The sequence below is a fragment of the Heterocephalus glaber genome, unplaced genomic scaffold (genome assembly GCF_053883595.1).
Source record: "Heterocephalus glaber isolate CG9 unplaced genomic scaffold, H.glaber_assembly_v1.0 deba00001104, whole genome shotgun sequence".
Classification (NCBI taxonomy): Eukaryota; Metazoa; Chordata; class Mammalia; order Rodentia; family Bathyergidae; genus Heterocephalus; species Heterocephalus glaber.
Window position 1 is genome coordinate 2,031,770 of NW_028258193.1, and position 18,232 is coordinate 2,050,001.

Here is an 18,232-nt window from a genome sequence, read left to right on the forward strand (position 1 = left end):
TAGAAATGCGTGAGGGTGCCCATTGTAAAAGGAGAAGCAGCCTGGCCAGCTGACAAATCAAACTAACAAAACCACTCTGCTGACACCACAGTCACTTTGAGGCTACTCTGGGAAGGCGGAAAGGCTGTGTGTGTCTCCTATGGTCCTGTTCTCTCTTCTGGGTCCCTGTCCACTTCCTCCATCCAAGCTCACCACCACAGCCCTCCCAGAGCTGCTGTGACCTCAGCTATAAACCAGCTAGGGTCCCCGTGCTCTGCCCTTCAGCCTTTCAGTCAGATGAGGCTTTCGTTTCTCAGCATCTAGGACTCCACTTCCTCCTCTCCCTGGCCGCCTTCCCAGTGGGCGATCTGCCTGCTTGTCCACTCTGCCAGAATGCAGAGCCCAGCTCCGACTTTGACCTCTCTCCTCGCATCTCTGCTTGCTCTCCAACACCCTCTCTCCTGTCTGTATAGTCACTTTGAGCACTGATGACTTCCAATTTTTTCTTCCAAATTTCACCTCTTTTAGAACTCAAAACTCTTTGACAATCCCCTTTGGACATACACCTCAATTTTCCAGGAGACAAATACTCTCTTTCCCCCAACCTCATTCTGTGTTTTCTGACTAAAATGCCACCCAGGTCTGCTCTTTCTGAGTCCGGAGGCCTCTCCGCCCAGCCAGACCAAGGAACTCCTCCTCCTCTGGCTCTGCCACCGAGCCCGAGCCTCCTGCGCTCTCTCCCACTGGGATTATCCTGTGACAGTTTCCATGGGGACCACGCATCCCTCAGAACGGGCCTCAGGAGAAGTCTGCTCACTCAGCCTCTGTGCCCCTCCAGTGACTTCATGCCACACTCAGAATGAGCGTGCTCACCCCCGAGTGACCTCACAGGAACCGGCCCAGCCCTGGCTCCACAGACAGCCATCTCCGTCTTGGTCTTCGGCTCTGTCTGCACCCTTAAACTTGCCAGCTCCCCAGAAGCTGCTCTTCCTTCAGCTGGGAGACCCTGGCCCTGTGCTGGCCACAGAAAGTGGACTGAGAGTGGACACATGTGGTTCTCGAATGTGAGGGAAATAAGCACCCTGCTTAGAGAAGAGAAAGGCTGTGTGCCACAGGCAGTGTTGGCGTGGACTGAAGGAGTTTGCCTGGGGCAGTCTGAAGAGAATGCATGGACCGAAGAGAGGGATGCAGAGTAAAGTGGTCCAGACTCTCATCTTCCTCTGGAAAAGACCGAGGACTTGTGCGAACTGAAAGTTGGTAACCAGAAGGGAAGTGTGGCAGGCAGTGGGGGGTGTTGGGCTGCACAGACCCTGAGCAGGATACAGAGGGACACACTCCCCCAAGGTCCCCATGGGCACTGCACTGACACTGACACTGCTGGCAAGGCTGCTCTGAGGACGCCTTTGAGAAAGCCCGGAGGAAACTGCACTAACGGGAAGATGCAGATATGAAAGCACACGGATGCTGTTTCTGTTCAGCATCACAAAGGTCCCCCGAAGGGGGAATGCGCCTTTGGATAATAAAGGTACTATTCCCTTGGATCCCTAAAAGAATATCACCACATTTACACCAATGGTGACTGCTTGCTGCCTGGTTTCAAGGCAAAACCCTGTTGCAAGAAATGATTCCCTCAGGGTATCTCAGGAACACATTGCCCTTTGCAGTTGCTTTAGTCCAAGGTGTCTCCTTAGGTTTTTACAAGGCTGGCTGTGTGAGTGTCCTTACAACGAGATTTCTTCTGCAAGCTTTTTGCTTTACATCCACTGGTTGTGTGTAAATGAATTCTGGTAAATGTTCACAATTGCTTGCACTTTGGCTTCAGCACTAATTAATATTTTAAAAACTGCCCCCAAAGAGCTCCATAGATGCAGAAGAGCGTGCTTTCCTATCCGTGTCACTTGCTTGTATAAAGGATCTTATGAAAAGTACTGCCCTAGATTCCACTCTGAATCCTGACAGTTGCTATGATCTGAATGTGTCCCTCAAATGCATGTTTTGGAAAGTGTTTCGTCTGGTCCAGTGGGATTCATGCCATTATGACAGGGCTTGAGGTGAGCTTGGCTCCATCTCTCTGCTCTTCTTCCTGCGAGCACTCAGCCCCTGTCCCCTCATGTCTCCCACCTCCCACTATGTGAGGATGCATGCAGAGGCCCGCTGCACGCTGGCCCCTAGACCAGGGCTGGCCCAGCCCGCGGGGCTGTGAGAAACAAGTCCCTGTGCTTGCTCTATCACCTTCTCCGGCATTCCAGGAAACCTGCACTATGGGACTCAGGCAGCGATCAGGACACTTGTCAGTTGCATGCTGAAAGCAACAGAATTAAGAAACAGATGGGACAAGGCAAGAAAAATTCACAGCTACTCAGGAAGAAATCTGTGCGGGAGGTCCACAGATTCACACCAGTGCCATCTCTGTCCTCAGAGTTTCTGTTTCAGCTCATTTTGGGTCATGATCAAAAGACCAGCAGAGGGGCAATCTTCTCACAGAGACACTAATTGGGATCCACTAGGGGACATGTGTGGAGGGAGGGATTTAGGTATTAGTGCTAAGAAGATTTGAGTATTTGATACATGCAGTGGCCAATTTCATGATTACTCCCTATTACAGTATGTTTCCAAGAACTGAAGTAGTCCCAGCCAGCCCTTAAGGCTGCACATACCCAGTGACATAGTGAGAAACATCAGCAAAGTAGTTTAAGATAAATGGCATCCGGTGGGAATTAGAGAGAAGTCCCTGAGGGGTGGCGTCAGAGATGGCGTTTCATTCTATGTAATGCAGTCATCATGCAGTATTTAGTAAGCCATGATTAAGTTCTTATTATGTCCAAGGCAGGTAGAGTGATGCCAGCTATGACAAAGAAGAATAACAGAGACCTTCCTACCAAGAGCTGTGCTTCACCAAGGAGATAAGATGAATACTCAAACATTATAGCAACTAATTCTACAAGAGCCATGGAAAGTCATTAGGGAATTCATAGGACCTTAAAAGCAGAAGTCACATGCGTTTGTAGTAGCCAAGGACCACTGTAAGAAACTATATCACATCTGAGCTGCAAAGAATGGTGGGAAAGCAGATTTTCCAGGGCAACCTATACACAGAAGTCAACATAATCATTACACCATTAGTAACTGCAGAGTCACAGTCCCCTGCTGGCAGTGGCATGGGGTGGGGAAACGTATGCTGACACCACAGCCCTGACCATTATTTGCTCACTAAGCCCTGTTTGTCACATGATCAAATTTATCCTGCATGTGTGTCTTCAGTTTTTGGAAATGTTTCTCAGTAATTTTTTTCTCACCTGTAAAATCATATCACCTATGACATAAAACTATACAAATTAAGCAATGCAACCAATGCAAGTAATGTCTGATGCAACATCAACCCTACACAAATATTATCTCTCTATTACAATAAAACTCTTAAAAGCCACTTAATTATGGGTGGCATTTAGTCGCCCTGTGTGATTGTAGGAAAGGGAATAAAAGCCTGTCCTCCCTCTGGCCGGGTGTCTACCCAGCTTCCACTGGTGGCTGTCCAACAATCTGGGCCTCCACTGGAGGGGAGTCAGCAGGATCAGGGACACCTCACGCTGAGGTCACCTCTGCAGAAGAGAAGCATCCTCAAGGAGGACACAAGTGACCAAGAGAAACAAGCCAGGTGGACTTTTCAGAAAAGATGCTTTATGTATAATGTTCAAAGATGACGATTTGCAAATCTACCAGGGCACGTGCTTTGTGGCAGCCAGGGGCCCTTGCACCCTGCCTGGTGGAGGCTCAGCTCCTCTACACCACACCAGGAAGGGTGTCTCTAATTAAAACTCCATGCAGAGGGAAACCAGAGATAGCAAGGTCATTACCAGAGCCGAGAAACGTCCAGCAGACCAGCATACCTGAAAAGGTGATGTTGAAGCCCTCATAGGAAATGGAGAAGTCTGAAATGAAGCGCAGCTGAGCAGTGAAGTTTCCAAACAAGCCAGCCTTGATGGTGTGGGGCAGCACAGAGCCTGTGAGCCTGGCCACCGGCTGGGAGAAGCTGCCGTCCTCGGTGATGAGGAGGAAGTCGTGGGAGCTCTCCAGGTGGAAGGTGTGGAAGACCATCTGCACCCCTGAGATGCAGACAGGCAAGGACAGTGGTCAGGAGAGGCAGTGTGGTGGTGAAGTCACCACTCCCCAGCACAGGGACATCAAAGCATTAAATACCATTTTAACATGTAACTCTGACCTTGAAGCTTGAGAGAAAAGTGCATAGAAAAAGGACATTTTAGAAATGAAGAAAGAGGAAATAAAAATAAATGTTCAAATATGTGCTACAGATAGAAGCAGATGTAGATCTGGACAAACAGATGTCCATGTAATGTGTGTGGGAAGAACGTGGACACAGAGTTAGAGGTAGGTGGAGATATGGCACAGATGCTGCTATGGATGCACACGGGTACAGACAGACGTCCACACAGACACAGGTGCATACAAGTGTGCAGGTGTAGATATGGATCTAGGTGTAGTTGCACACACATGTGGATGTTAATGTAGACTAAAGGACAGATATAGATGGAGATAGAGACACAGGTAACTCAGGTAAGGATGTTAATGATGCTTGCATTCAAGAATGGTCACTGGGCTCACAGAGCATTTGTCTCAGGGGGACAAGGAACAAAATAAATTTTCCATTTGTGTTGACCTGCCCTTCAGAACATGTAGTTGGTAGCTCCAGCGTATCAAAGGCATGACTGAGAGGAACTGCCCTTGAGGGTATAGCTGTACCAACCAACCATGCTTGTGCCCACTTAGACACCACACTGAGCATTTCTTCTGAATGTCTATGCTGACGTGAATACAGTTAACTCTGAACACATCTCTTTAAGTAAGCATATTTTGCTGATTCAAAACACTTGGTCACTCATGATCTGTTTCTTTATTCTTAGTATCCTTTATGGCCAAGATCTTTCATATACATTCATGTCAGCATGGTGTAAAACAGAACATATAATAAAATAGGAGAGTTTACCACCAAACTGAATTTAAATACATGTAAAAAAATAAAGTCCACATAATATTTATGTGATCAAAATTCTAAATAGCTTTTCTAGAAAGGCAAGTTTAGCTAGGTATAAAAGACACAGAATTCACTCCTAAACTCACTGTTGACATTTCCTGCACACACATTTCCCCAGCTTTTCCATACTTGTCTGTAATGTGGGGACAATGATGTCTGTTTAGGAAGGCATCAATGGATTATGTAAAAATTGGTTATTTATTATGTGGAATAATAGTGGGTAAACTTTTAAATGAAAGGCAAGTACACAAATTTTCTCAGACTTGTAAAATAAGCTATAAGGGTAGAAAATTGCCTATTTTCTAATCACACATGTGGATTTCACATGTTATTATTTATTGTTGGCCCTGTTCCTCAGCATTATACCTGATTTCCAGTCCATATTTACATGCATACAGTTAGGTTATGTGATAAGGAGCAAAACCAGGAATATAATTTTGCTTGTAGCTTTGATAATGTAAAGATCATTTTTCTTCCAGAATCTTATAAAAATAAAAATTAAAGACCAAAATATATATAAGGAAATCAGTTCTTATTTTTGTTCTTTTCTACACATTAGTATTTTTCTGTTCCCTGTTATTCCTCATTCATTATCCTGTGAATCGGAGGCCTGTGTCATCATCTTACCCTTTCCATGAGACACTTCGATGGTCCACGTGCAGTTGAGGGAGTTGGGATAAAAGTCTGGAAACCCAGGAGAAAGGACTGTCCCGCTCTTCCCGTGGATGTAGCCACCACACAGAGCTTAAAATAACAGAGATAATCCCAGTGTCAAAGTCTTGCAATGATTGCTGGGGTGAAACACTTAAAATAGCATTGAATTTGCAATAGGACTAACACAAGATCCAATGCCACATTCATGAAAAAGACGAACAGAGCTTAGAGTTTATTTTACTCAAAATTCTAACAAGTCAGGGCACAGGGGGTGTCTGAACCAGCACCAAACCTAAGGCAGAACAAAGCACAGCAGGAATTGGGACCAGGTTTGAGAAGCACAAAGCTGCGGACATAGCAGATATAGGCTTCTTCTCAGCTGTTCTATGAGTTTAAACCCCAAGGAACTAATTTTCCACACTTAAAACTAACTCAGTGTCATTTCTGAAGGAAGAAAAAGATGATTATGTCATAATAATTTCAATGGGAAAGTAGTGATAGGCTGTTAACACAATATAGGGGAGATCTTCCAGTGTTAAGAGTTTTCTGATGCATATATTTATTAATTTTAAATGCATAATAATTGTACACATTTATGAGGTACAATGTGATATTTCAATACACAAATACCATGTACAATGATCAGATCAGGATCACTGGCATTCCCATCACCACACACCCACACAGGTGCAGTGTTTCTTTTGTTGGGAACAGTCAACAGCCTCTCTGCTGGCTATTCTGAAATATGGACTAATTGTTGTCAGTCATGGATAGACATCTGCCCCGCTGTGCTGGAAGACACTGGACACATGCCCTCCTGTCCCCTGAGGTCTGGGCAGCCTTTGAAACTGCTCTTCTCTTTGCTCTTTCCAGGACACCATCTTCTTTGGGTTTCCAGCACTGGCAAGGATGCAGAGAAAGAGGACTCACACACATGACTGACAGGAGTGTAAACTAGCACCATCACTGTAAAAACAGTACGGTGAATCCTCAAAGTATGGAGGTAGAATTACCACACAGTGCAGCAACTCCAGTAATGATTGTGGATCCAAGGGAAAGGACTCAGTACGTGGAAGAGAAAGCCATACTCCCATATTGATTGCACAAATAGTCACCACAGCAAGAAAGGAAACAACCAGTGTGTTCATCCACAGGGGGCGACAGATGGAGAGGGGGAGAGTTCGATGTTGTAAAAACAGAATGGAATCCTGTTATTTCCATCTGTCTGAGCTGGAGGACGCTATGCTAAGTAAAATCATCCCAATGCAGAAATACCAGGGCCGGGAGTTCCCAAAATGTGACTAAGTTCCCAGGCTCTGATGTTTGAGCAGATCAAACCTGAGCTAGGTGCCTACCTTTCATATAGGAGCCTGGATTCCATGTTGAAGGCTGACAAAGTGTACATGAGACCCCAGCACAGTGAATGTGGACACAAATAGGGTGACCAAGGACAGAGAATCTCAGTCACTGGCTCAGGGGACAGGGGCATTCCATACAAGAACCTAAGCAGAGTGGCAGAGGAAACCAGATAGAATGTTTAGCTGAACATGGAAACTGCTCACCAGTCACTTTGATCTGTCTGTGCTATTAGCATAAATTAGCAAGTTCACTTCTCTCATTTTTGTGAAGGATTTAAGCAAAAGGAATTAAAAATTTTATATAAAATTTAGATCCTATGTATCCAAAGTTGCTGATAGCCTGTACCTTAAGAGCATATTCTACATAAACTGACAGAATCTATTCATATCCAGCTATATTTAAAAATCATACAATCCAAGTGCTTTATTTCATCCTCTGTCCTGATGTCATCAAGGAAAATTGTTTGACTATCTACTGGGGAGCACCCAGAGAGGGAATGTGTACTGACTATGTGACTTTATCCATGCACACGGGACAAAACCCAGAGTGACCAACCAAGGCCTGTGATTCCATAGAGGACGAAATCGGAAAGAACACTGCAGAAAGATGAGCCCCAGTGCAGATACAACACCATCTCAACCACTCAGTATGGAGATTTTGCATGAACTTGGTACACAAAGCCTACATTTTTTATGGAAAAGGGAATTTGAAGTACTGAGAATGAAGCTGGTATTCTCATTTAATATTGAAGAGCAGAAAGGAGAGAATAACATTAAACCCTATTGTTGTGTCCATATGGGCCTTGGCTTATATTCATAGACAAGGCCCCATTCCCTGGGGAGAGCTGCAAATTTGGCTGCATATGATTTGAATTACATGAAGCTATTTCTTCCTGCACTGTAGAGACTTTTCTGAATAGTTATGAAAGACACAGAAAAATTTTACTTTTACCTTCCTTAAGGCTATAATTTCTTGGATTTCACTTTTCTATTTATATTACTGGACCCACAAGACCCCCAGCTACACCGTTACAGGAATGCCTTGGAGGGACATGAACCATGCAGAAACCAGAAGAGAGAAGAGGTGACACAGCTGAGATCCCAGGTGAGTGCCCATTATTCCAGCTCTGCCTGCCCTGACTTGGATCTGTTCAACCCGCAGCATGTGCTTCTACCTTTCAAACAGTCTTTTATGCTCTTGCACATACAAAACAAATAAGACAGGGAAGTTTTCAGTATACCAAAGTTTATAATTTAATGAGGAAGGCAAATAGTTTATTTATAAATCCTCAGATAAGCAGGTATGACTCATTCTAAGAACAAGACACTAGTTTACTTTCAGAACTCTGCAACGTGTGCTCATAAAAACAAAACAGAACATGAAAGGAGGGAAGAGGAGGCTGGACTATGAGGCAGCAGAGCCAGATGGTGCCATGGATGTCCTCTGGCAGGATGGCAAACACTGAATGCAGGGTAAGGAGCTGGCAGCAGTGTAGGAGGCCGGGAGCAATGCCATGTGACCCACTGCCCTTAGGCTGCCCTTCATCCCTCCACTGGGGTCTTGGGTGCCTGCTGCTCTTCTACATGAAGCTGAAGGCCACCTTTGCTGCGGGAATCACTGTGCCCCACCACTGCCATGCTGCTTCTGCCCCATCACCCCTAAGACCCTGCCAAGAGTCTTCCTTTAAGTAAGCTGAAGTCAGTTATGGCCCTGAAAGTTGGATTTAAAGGATCTAGCAAGTTGGTTGCTAAGCATCCACTTGGCTGCATTGGAGAAAGGCAGGAAGTGAGAACTGTCAGAGGTGGCAGCCATTTTCTGCGAGGGAGTCTCCTTGGGAGAGGGAGGAATCCACCTTGTCAGGCTCTCCTGTCTGCTGGAAGCCCACATTCACCCCACTGTGAGTTCACCCAACTCTTCCTTAAAATGTGAGGTCTTCCAAGTTGATGAACCCAGACTGGATTTCCACTGCGGCTGGATAAGGAAGCACCCTTGAAGTCAGGTGCCCTCCCCTGCACCCTGCACGCTTCTCGGTGCCATGCCTGCCTGCCCCCAGCTCCCCTTCTTTAACGGCTGTGTTTCAGGTCCATTTTGTCCAGTCCCAGAGGTCCTGCACACTTCTTCTTTGAAGAGATCACCGTGAGAAAACACACAGTCTTGGGCCTGATTTCTTTTCATCCATCATGACCTTTCTCCTCTTTCTTTTTGCCATAAACAGTGAACACAGTTCACTGACTCAAAGCAAAATGTGCTGAGGACCCACAGTAGGCAGTGCTTGCACTCATTCATTTAAGCATTTTCTGATCCTGGAGCTGCCTCCTCAAAAGGAACTTGGAAGCCCTGTGGTGAAGGAGATGGTTGCTGGGGCAGCAGAACAGGGACCCCAGGCCAGCCCCTTCCCCCCTCAAACCCCTCCCAAAGGAGTGTCCAGCTTCAAAGCCCTCCACCGGCTGTGCTCATTCCCCCAGCAGCAAGCTCACCTCAGCCCAACCCTCCTGCTCCTTCGTGCTTCACCTCCCAGCCTCCACTCCCTTCCCTTCTGCTCGATCTCACCCTCAGTGATTTGCCCAGGCATCTATGTCCTGGGCCTTCAAGGCCCCACATTGTCACTCTTTAAGTTTTACATTCAAAAAGTAAAATTTTCATACCCTTACCCTCAGCCATGTTTCCTGTGTTCTACAAAGCACTTATTTCATTGTGTGATCTAACAAATGCCTTGCTTTCACTAGGCTGATGAACTGTAACTTTTTCACTGTGGGGCTGCAGATACAGTAGTGCCTGGAAAATGACTGTGAAAAAAGTAACCATTTCACAGAAGTATTTGTGAACGCAAAGTGATCTCCCTGAGATGCCCCTGCACTGGTCCTCCACCCAGGGAGAGGTGGTTCAAGCGGCACAGGGCACTTCGGATCTGCTGAGCTTGGATCTTTTGTTTAGGGTAATGTAAAATATTCTACATTAGTCTGATTTACTTTTTCCTTCCTAAAGCTATGACTTTTTAAGGGTTTGAATATCCTATGATGTATGGTTTGCTGCAATAAAAACCCATGGGATTGAAGAGACGGTTTGAGATTTGAGAGGGCTAAGAAAGCAGTGCTTGAGAGTTAGAGGAAAACAATCAACCAGAATGGACTGAAACTCTCACGTCTAACTCTCCTGGACTTAGAAGATTTATTAATAGCCTTTTATCACAAATTCATCATTTCTGAAACCCGTTCCACTGTCCCCAAACCAACAATTATGTTACCAATCTCCTTAGCTGATTTAAATTCTAAATTTACATAAACTTAAATTGGAAGACAATACAGTAATACCTCAGCTCATGGATGCTTCTGTTTGCAAACAAGAGCATTTGGCAGAATTTTGCTTCCATCTGCAAACTCTGCATCCACTGATAAACACGACCAGGGCCACCTCCCTCAAACTGTGAGACAGTGAAGTTCATCAACCAAAGTACCACTGCACACAACATGCATTTCTTTTCTACAGCCAACACTGTAAATGTTAAAGACAAACTTTACAGAACTGCATATGAGACAAAATGAAGGTCAGGAAAGGTGTGAGGGTGAAGACCTGGGCTTGGCTTCGAGAAGGTGGCTCAGGCTGAGGGCAGCCTGTCCCGAGGGATGAGAACAGGTCACTGACAAGGCGGGAGCACGTGAGGGAAACTCAGTCGGGTGTGAGGCGGAGGGAGGAAGAGGACAGAAGAAAACGAGCCGATTGAGAATATGAAGTTCCTGATATTGAATCAGTAACCATGGATGGTATTTCAATGCACAGGATCGTGTAAGGTTGTCATGCATGGAGAAGAATCCAGCTCAGAATTGAAATGACTGATCGCAGCAGATTAGCAGTCCCTTGCTTGCAATCCTCTCTGCAGTTCTAACTGGAGAGCCAGGACCCGTGAGGACTACCCTGCAGCAAGCCAGGTGGCTTCATGCTCACAGGGATCGGGGGACTTCAGCTGGCCGACTCCACAGCGAGACTGGGAGCCTGCAGCAGAACTGGGCCCAGCCATGCTGTTCTGGTGCCTGCCCATCACCAGATGCAAATACCCAGGGGCAGCGGCTCACGTGCACTCCATTCCCAAATCCCCCTTTGTCTGTAGCGCAGCACTTGAAAAAGGAAAAAGCAATTACAAACACACAATAGCATGTAGTAAAGCCCTATGGCCTGCATGTGAGCAGATATTCAATAAAATGATTCCTGTGACTAGCTTGCTTTATAGCAGATTTTAGACATTTAATAAAATATTTCGATTCACCTTCACTCATCCATGGACATATAAGCATTTTTAAGCTCATGTGTAACTGAATTGCAGCATTCAAACAGTGAGTGGTATTAAAGTTGTTTTTAGTATGGAACCAGGAAATGTGGCAAATGTTTGTATATCCTATGTGATATTCTCAGGTTTTACAAAATTTTGTTTTATTTTTAAATTTTTTAAAAAATTACTTTTTTGGTACATACTAATACCTACTTATGGGGAACATCGTGGTGTTTTGATACACGCATATATTGTGTAAAGGTTAAATGACGCTATTGAGTAAATTCATCACCCGAAACATTCATCAGAATCTGTGGTAAGATCATGAAAACCTTGTCTCCTGGTTACTTTGGAACATTCCCTACAGACCAGCCGGTCCTGACTTGCTGTAACTAGGGACCCACCGACCTGTTCCCCTTTCCCCTCTCCCCACCCTCCAGTCCCAGTGACCACGGCTCCACTCTATTCCAGGGGCCCGGCTTGGCAAATTCCTCATGTCAGTGAGCTCTGTGGGACTGAGTTTCTGTGCCTGGCTCATTGCACTCGATATAATGCCTTCCAGGCTCACCCATGTTGCTAAAAATGCCAGGATTCTGTTCTTCTTTTGTTTGTTTTTAGAGAGAGGACTTCCCTATATAGTCCAGACCGGCCTTGAACTCGCTATGTAAACTGGCCTTGATCTCACGGTGATCCTTTGGCCTCAGCCTCACAGTGCTGGCATTACAGGAGTGTGCTGCCACACTCAGCTTTTAGGATTCTGTTCTTTTTATGGCTGAATGGTATCTCACCATACTTGCACATTTTCTTTACCCACTGGTCTGCTGGTGGACCCTTGGGCCGACCCCAACATCTGCGCTTCTGTGAATAGTGCTGCAAAGAATGCCCAGTGCAGATGTCCCCTCAGCACACGGATGTCCTTTCCTCTGGACGTGGCCAGCACTGGGACTGCTGGGTCATCTGTCAGCATAGTTTCACCTCCTTCAGGACTCTACATTGCATTGTTTGCCATGCCCACCATCGATCCAAATGGTTTCTCTTTTCCATTCCCACTGGCACTTGTTATTGTCTGTCATTTGGGTACAGACATTGAGACAGGTGTGAGGCCACATCTCCCGGTGATTTTGAACTGCATTTTGTCCTGTGACACTTGGCCTCCTGCCTCTTCTCTAGGAAGACTGAGTTCATTCTAGAATTGTGATCCACAGCAGGGGCAGGAGAAATGCCTCAGCTGGCTCCTGACAGCAGGATGATTTTCCACATCGCCACTAAGCAGGCAGCACAGCCTGTGGACACACTGCCTTGCCAGCTCAGGGCCCCTCTGCTGCCTTCCTCTGTGCCCGGTGACCAATGGCTCTGCACAGGCCTAGCTGGTTGCTCAATGCTGCTCCCCAGAGCCCAGTGCCCCTGTGCTGGTTTTGAGTCCTCCCCCTTCCCAGAGTAGCCCCCAGCCAAGCTATGCCACCTACCTGTACTCTGTAAATGCCACGTACTGTTTGGATGAGCACCTGGCTGGCAAAGGGGAACAGTTTTAAGTGGTGTGTGGTGGAGCGTAATTCTTACAGAAACCCTCTTATGCGTGTGCATTCTTTTAAAGAAGCTAAAGTGTTTAACAAATCTATACACAATGTTTGAAAATAAATGTTCACAGTTGTGTGGTCTCCTCAGAGAAAGTAAAAGAAATCACCAACAGAGTGTGCAGACAACCCACCAAGTTGGCAAACACTTTTGCCAGCTGTTCCTCAGACAAAAGACTAAAATCTAGAATATAAAAAGAACTAAAAGAAATTAGACTCCCCAAATTTAAAGACCCAATCTAAAAATGGGCATCTGAAATGAACAGACACTTCTCAGATGAAGAAGTATAAAAGGCAAATAAACACATGAAAAAATGTTCAACATCACTGGTCATTCAAGAGATGCAAATTAAAACAACACTGAGGTTCCACCTCAACCCAGAAAGAATGGCTGCTATCATGAAATCAATTAGTAACAAATGCTGGTGGGGCTGTGGACTGATGCAAACACTGTGGAAATCAGTATGGAGATTTCTCAAAACACTAAAACTAGAGGTTCCATTTGACTCCTATATTCCCCTTCTTGGTATCTTCCCAAAAGAATTAAAAGCATCCCACCACATCCATATGTGCACACCTATGTTTACAGTAGCACAACACGTAATAGCTAAATCTTGGAAACAGCCCAAATGCCCATCAACTGATGAATGGATAAAGAAGATATGGTATTTTATACATGGAGAACTACTCTGCCATAAAGAAGGATAAACTTGAGACAGTTATAGCTAAATAGATGCACCTTGAGACCATACTCTTAAGTGAAATAAATCAGACACGTGTTTAAATACTACATTGTTTCTCTGATGTGAGAAACTGAAGGTGCTCCACCGAGGAGAGTATGTGGTGGGCGGACTCCTGGAGGCCTGACCTCAGGCCCGCGGCCTCTCAGAGGGAACGCTCTCTGGCCTCCTTCACCCCACGCCAGCACAAGTCTCCCCGCACCTCTCCAGCGCACCTACGCCGTGGAGTGCCACGTACCATCACAGCTGGGCAAGGCATGGTTCCACTGGTGGTTCCTCTCGCACACCAGTGGCTCATCGTCACTCAGGGTGTAGCCGGGGTCACAGCTGAAGGTCACGGTGGATCTGATGCCAAAGTTACCGCCGTGCCGGTGGCCGTTCACGGGGATGCCCGGGTCGAGGCAGGAATCTGACTCGAGGGTCACACCTAGATGCAGAGGGTGCACACAGGATAGGAGGCCATCTGGGTTAGTTGAAAAGAAAACAAGGGCCACGCTACAGACCTCTCCAACACTCCCTGACACACTCAGAAGGGGAAGGCGTGCACCAGAACAGCCCGTTACCGAATCTGCTGTTGAACATCCAACAGTCCATTCGTCTAAGGGACATCCAAGTTCAAGTCGCTGGCCCCGTGTTTCACATTAGAGAGATTTGTATTGTTATGCAATTTACCAGAGGAGATCTCAATACTGCAACCTTGAATAATTCATTGACCTTGTGAATTTCACTTTTCTTTATTGGAAAATCAATGAACTATTAAATAAAGTCCAAGTACTTTTTCCTTTACTTTTTAATCTCCATCATTTCCTGTCTTTCTCTTTTTATATTTTATGTACCTGTTAGATTTTGGCTGTCATACTGTAACTTTCATATATTTGCATATATACACCTATATATGGACACATGTAATATAATTTAAAATTATACTAGAGTTGAGTTTTAAAAATTGCATTTCTTAAATCCATACAGTTTAAAAATCTACACTTAAGTCAGCCACTTTGGAGATGGCTATAATTAAGCTAAGCTAAAACATGTGAAATAAAGTTAAGGAATTACATCATGTCATTTCAAGAATGTCTGTTCTGTTTCATATTTCTCATTCTAGGATAGCAAATATTTTAAGAGATGACCAAACTGAGGAAAGGAGAGAGTATCACTGTAATATTTACACATACAAGGAAATGAAGGCTTGTTGTTGCTGTCACTCTCTTAGTAAGGTTCAGAACATGAATTATGATCTCAAATAATCAAAAATCTTAAAATATTTCCAATATTTAGACTATTAAATACCCTCCTGTGATCTCTGGGATACTATTACGGATCGTTACTCTGGAGAGTTTGAGTGATGTGACTTACAAATAACTTTCCCTCAAGTAAAATACATGAAATATAAAATCAGAGGAGATTTTTAAAAAATAACCAGTAATGAATGGTGTTTCCTTGTTAGTATAGTGAAGTGTGATGCAGGGGCAGTGGAGCCCAGCTGGCTGTCGGGTGTCCTGCTTATACACAGTGGGCTCCGGGGCAAGAAGACTTCAGCACCCCCTACAGGATGGAGCCGCTGGAGGTTGAGTTCAACCACCGGGGCAGTGATTGACTTCATAATTGCAAGGCAGGAGACCTGCAGACCTCTGGACACCAGTGCTGGAGAATCCGCCCTCACACGTTCTCAAGTTCTCTGCCTGGATCCTTCCCGAGCCCTACACCATGTGGCTGGCTCTGTCACTCCCTCTCCCTGCACTCAACACGACTATGTCCTAACTCCCCCCAATTTCTCGGAGTCCTTGTGCGAGCCATCACACTGGAGAGGAGCTCTGGGGACTCCTGAACTCACAGTGGTTTCTGGAGCTGGCAGAGGGGGCAAGGTTTGCACCTGGCAGGCAGGATGGTTCCCTTAACCTCATAGTGGTTGGCGCTGGCAAAGCCAATGAAGCTATCTTAGAGTTGATTTCAAAGGAGGAGGCTGAATGACGAAAGGAACCAAAGTGAAAACAAATAGAGCTTTATTTTTCCCAAGAACTTTTCTTAAACCATCATTCCAAGTCCCCAGAGACTAACAAGTGCTCATTTCCACACACAAACAGAAGTGACTGCTTTGGTTCTCATGAATGTCAACAGCATCAACGCCCCTCCCTCAATGGCTCTCAGCCTCCTACCAACCTCCCATGGACTGTTTCTCCTTGGCCATGCCACTCTGCCTTGCAGCTGGCTTACTATGGACTAAACCGCTATGAACTGTGAGCCAAAATAAACCTCTCCTCCTCAGAGCTGTGGATGTTGGGTCTTGTGTCTCAGCAATGAAGATTGTAACTAGACACCCAGTCTCTGAGAAAATCACCTAAATCATTGCATATCTTCAAGTGGTTTCTTGTGATGACCAAACAGCTATACATATTCCTTGCATTGCAGTGGACAGCAATGACGGGAATTACAACTCAATATAATGTGAGAGTAATGCACTAATGAATCTAATTGATAATGAAATTTGAAATTATGAACTTTTCTGACACAGAATTTGCAGTAAAGAAAGAGCCAGATACTAATGGAAATCAAAGCATAGATCCTTAAATATAGAATTCTATATGTGTAAAACTACAGAAACTGTCTGTCTGGCCCTGCATCAACTGTTCTGTTTTGGGCACTGGTGCTGAGCTGAGACTGCGCTGACCCTGAGCTCCTTGGCAGTACAAGGTGTTGGCACTCAGAGGGCAGGAGGTGAAGATGTGCATCACTGTGCAATCACAGTGACAAACCCGAGGACAACTCAGGAGAGCAGTCTGGCAAGGAGTCCCAGGGCAGGGGGCAGGGGATGGACCCAGGGACATTCAGCGAGCCGGGTCCTGCAGGTGTCAAGGCCAGTCCCTGAGGACAGGCACTGCATCGGAGGGAACCTACAAAGCATTGTTACCTTGCAAAGGATGGGTTCAAACTTGTGATCCTCCTGTTTTGCCCTCCCAGAAAGCTAGAATGAGAGGCATGGTTCAGTCTCCAGGATAGGATTTCATGGGAACTAGGAGTACATTTAGATTCTGTTCCAACTGTTTCTTGATTGAAACTTGAAGCGAGTAGAAATTCTTCACACAGATGTTAATATGCTTCTTTTCTTTTTGATCTTTGTAAAACAAGTGACCATAAATGTGCTATTTAGTGAATAAAGGAGGTTGATTACTTTGAATATAACCCACGTATAGCTACAGCAATGTGCATTTAATATAACCAAGTCAGCTTCTGTGTAAGTTATTAATCTTAATAAAAGTCTAGTTCAGGGATGAATGGAAGTTTGCTGAATGCCACGGATGGGACACGCTGTAGTGCTGTCACCTTTCACAGCCTCCCAGCTTCAGACTGGAGGCTTACAGGTCCCTCCTCTAGGCAAGGAAACAGGCAAGAGATTGAGCAAACTGCCCAATGCCAGTCATTGGCTGACATCTAACACTCAGGCCCTCGAGCACTTTCCTCCTGGTCACATATAGAAACTGCATCTCAGGAAATGACCTGTGTGCGTGTGCTCACACTCACAGCTGCTCACACTCACAGGTGTACCACCGAAAGTACTCACTTTCATGTGGTTAAATAATACAGTGTATGAAGTAATGGCATTTATATCTCACAATCATTCTTCCTTCTTCAAACACTATTTATAAATTTTTCTAAAAGCCTTCCTAAGTAGTGCTCCATAATTAAGTGGAAAACCACACATCTGAGGATTCCATTAATTTATTTTGCAATTCCTTATAAGGTGGTAATTCAAAATCAGTAAACAAGACAGTGTTCTGTAAGGGTTTGGCTGTTCCCTTACACACAGCCAGGCCTCCCACAGGGTTGAGTGAGCCAGGAACCGACTGTGCTCGGGTGGGGAGAGGGCGTTCGGGGCCTCAGTTCACAGGGCAGCAGCATAACAGAGGGAGCTGCAGGACAGCGGGAACTGGCTGCCGGCCTCCCCAGCACAACTCCGAGACAGCTTCTGCTGGGACCTGGACCAGGACCAGGACTGAATCCACGGGGAGCGGGTGACCTCCCACAGCGCTGAAAGTGAGCCTTGGGCAAGGCCAGGCTCTCCCGGAGGGCTGTGTGCATGCCCGGGAGAATGCCTAGGACTGTCCGGGCACAAGTGGAGCTCTTAATAAGGGTTCAAAGCAAGGGTGGCTTTACAGTGTCAACAGTTTAGGATGAGACACAAAAGCGGAGCTATGTTACTATTCCGTTTGTTTGTAAACATCCTGCTATGGATTGAATTGAGGGCCTTTGCACTGAGTTTCATCCCCAGCACATTTATTTGTTTGTTTGTTTGTTTGTTTATTTAGAGCCAGTGTCCTGTTAAGTCATTAAGATGCCACTCCTCCTGCCTCAGCCTCCAGGAGTGCTGGAATTATAGCACATCCATGTCCATTACTCGTAAATGGAATACAGAATTTCACTTGAAGCCATTCATGGGTCACGGGCACCCACTGCTTGAGGGGGTGTTACACGACTGTGGGCGTCAGAGTGCCTGCACACTCGGTCAGTGCACACTTCCACACAGGCTGAGGGGTTTAGGGTGTGGAAGGGCATGGCAGTGAACCCTGCTCCTCCTCCTCCCCACAGGCTTGTGTCCTGGGCCCGGGCTGGCTCG

The 18,232-nt window shown here is 45.7% G+C and overlaps 1 protein-coding gene across 5 annotated transcripts in view; it reads right to left on the bottom strand.

Moving 5' to 3' along the window:
• Csmd1 (CUB and Sushi multiple domains 1) overlaps positions 1 to 18,232 on the bottom strand; it is a 1,515,607-nt gene that overhangs the window by 269,960 nt on the left and 1,227,415 nt on the right. For all 5 annotated transcript variants that reach the window (XM_087210084.1, XM_021248185.2, XM_021248184.2 and 2 more), the window contains 3 exons: positions 13,859 to 14,047; positions 5,657 to 5,773; positions 3,867 to 4,082 (listed from right to left, as the gene is read on the bottom strand). In XM_087210084.1, the coding sequence (XP_087066210.1) occupies positions 3,867 to 4,082; positions 5,657 to 5,773; positions 13,859 to 14,047 (522 nt within the window). The remainder of the gene's footprint in view (positions 1 to 3,866; positions 4,083 to 5,656; positions 5,774 to 13,858; positions 14,048 to 18,232) is intronic.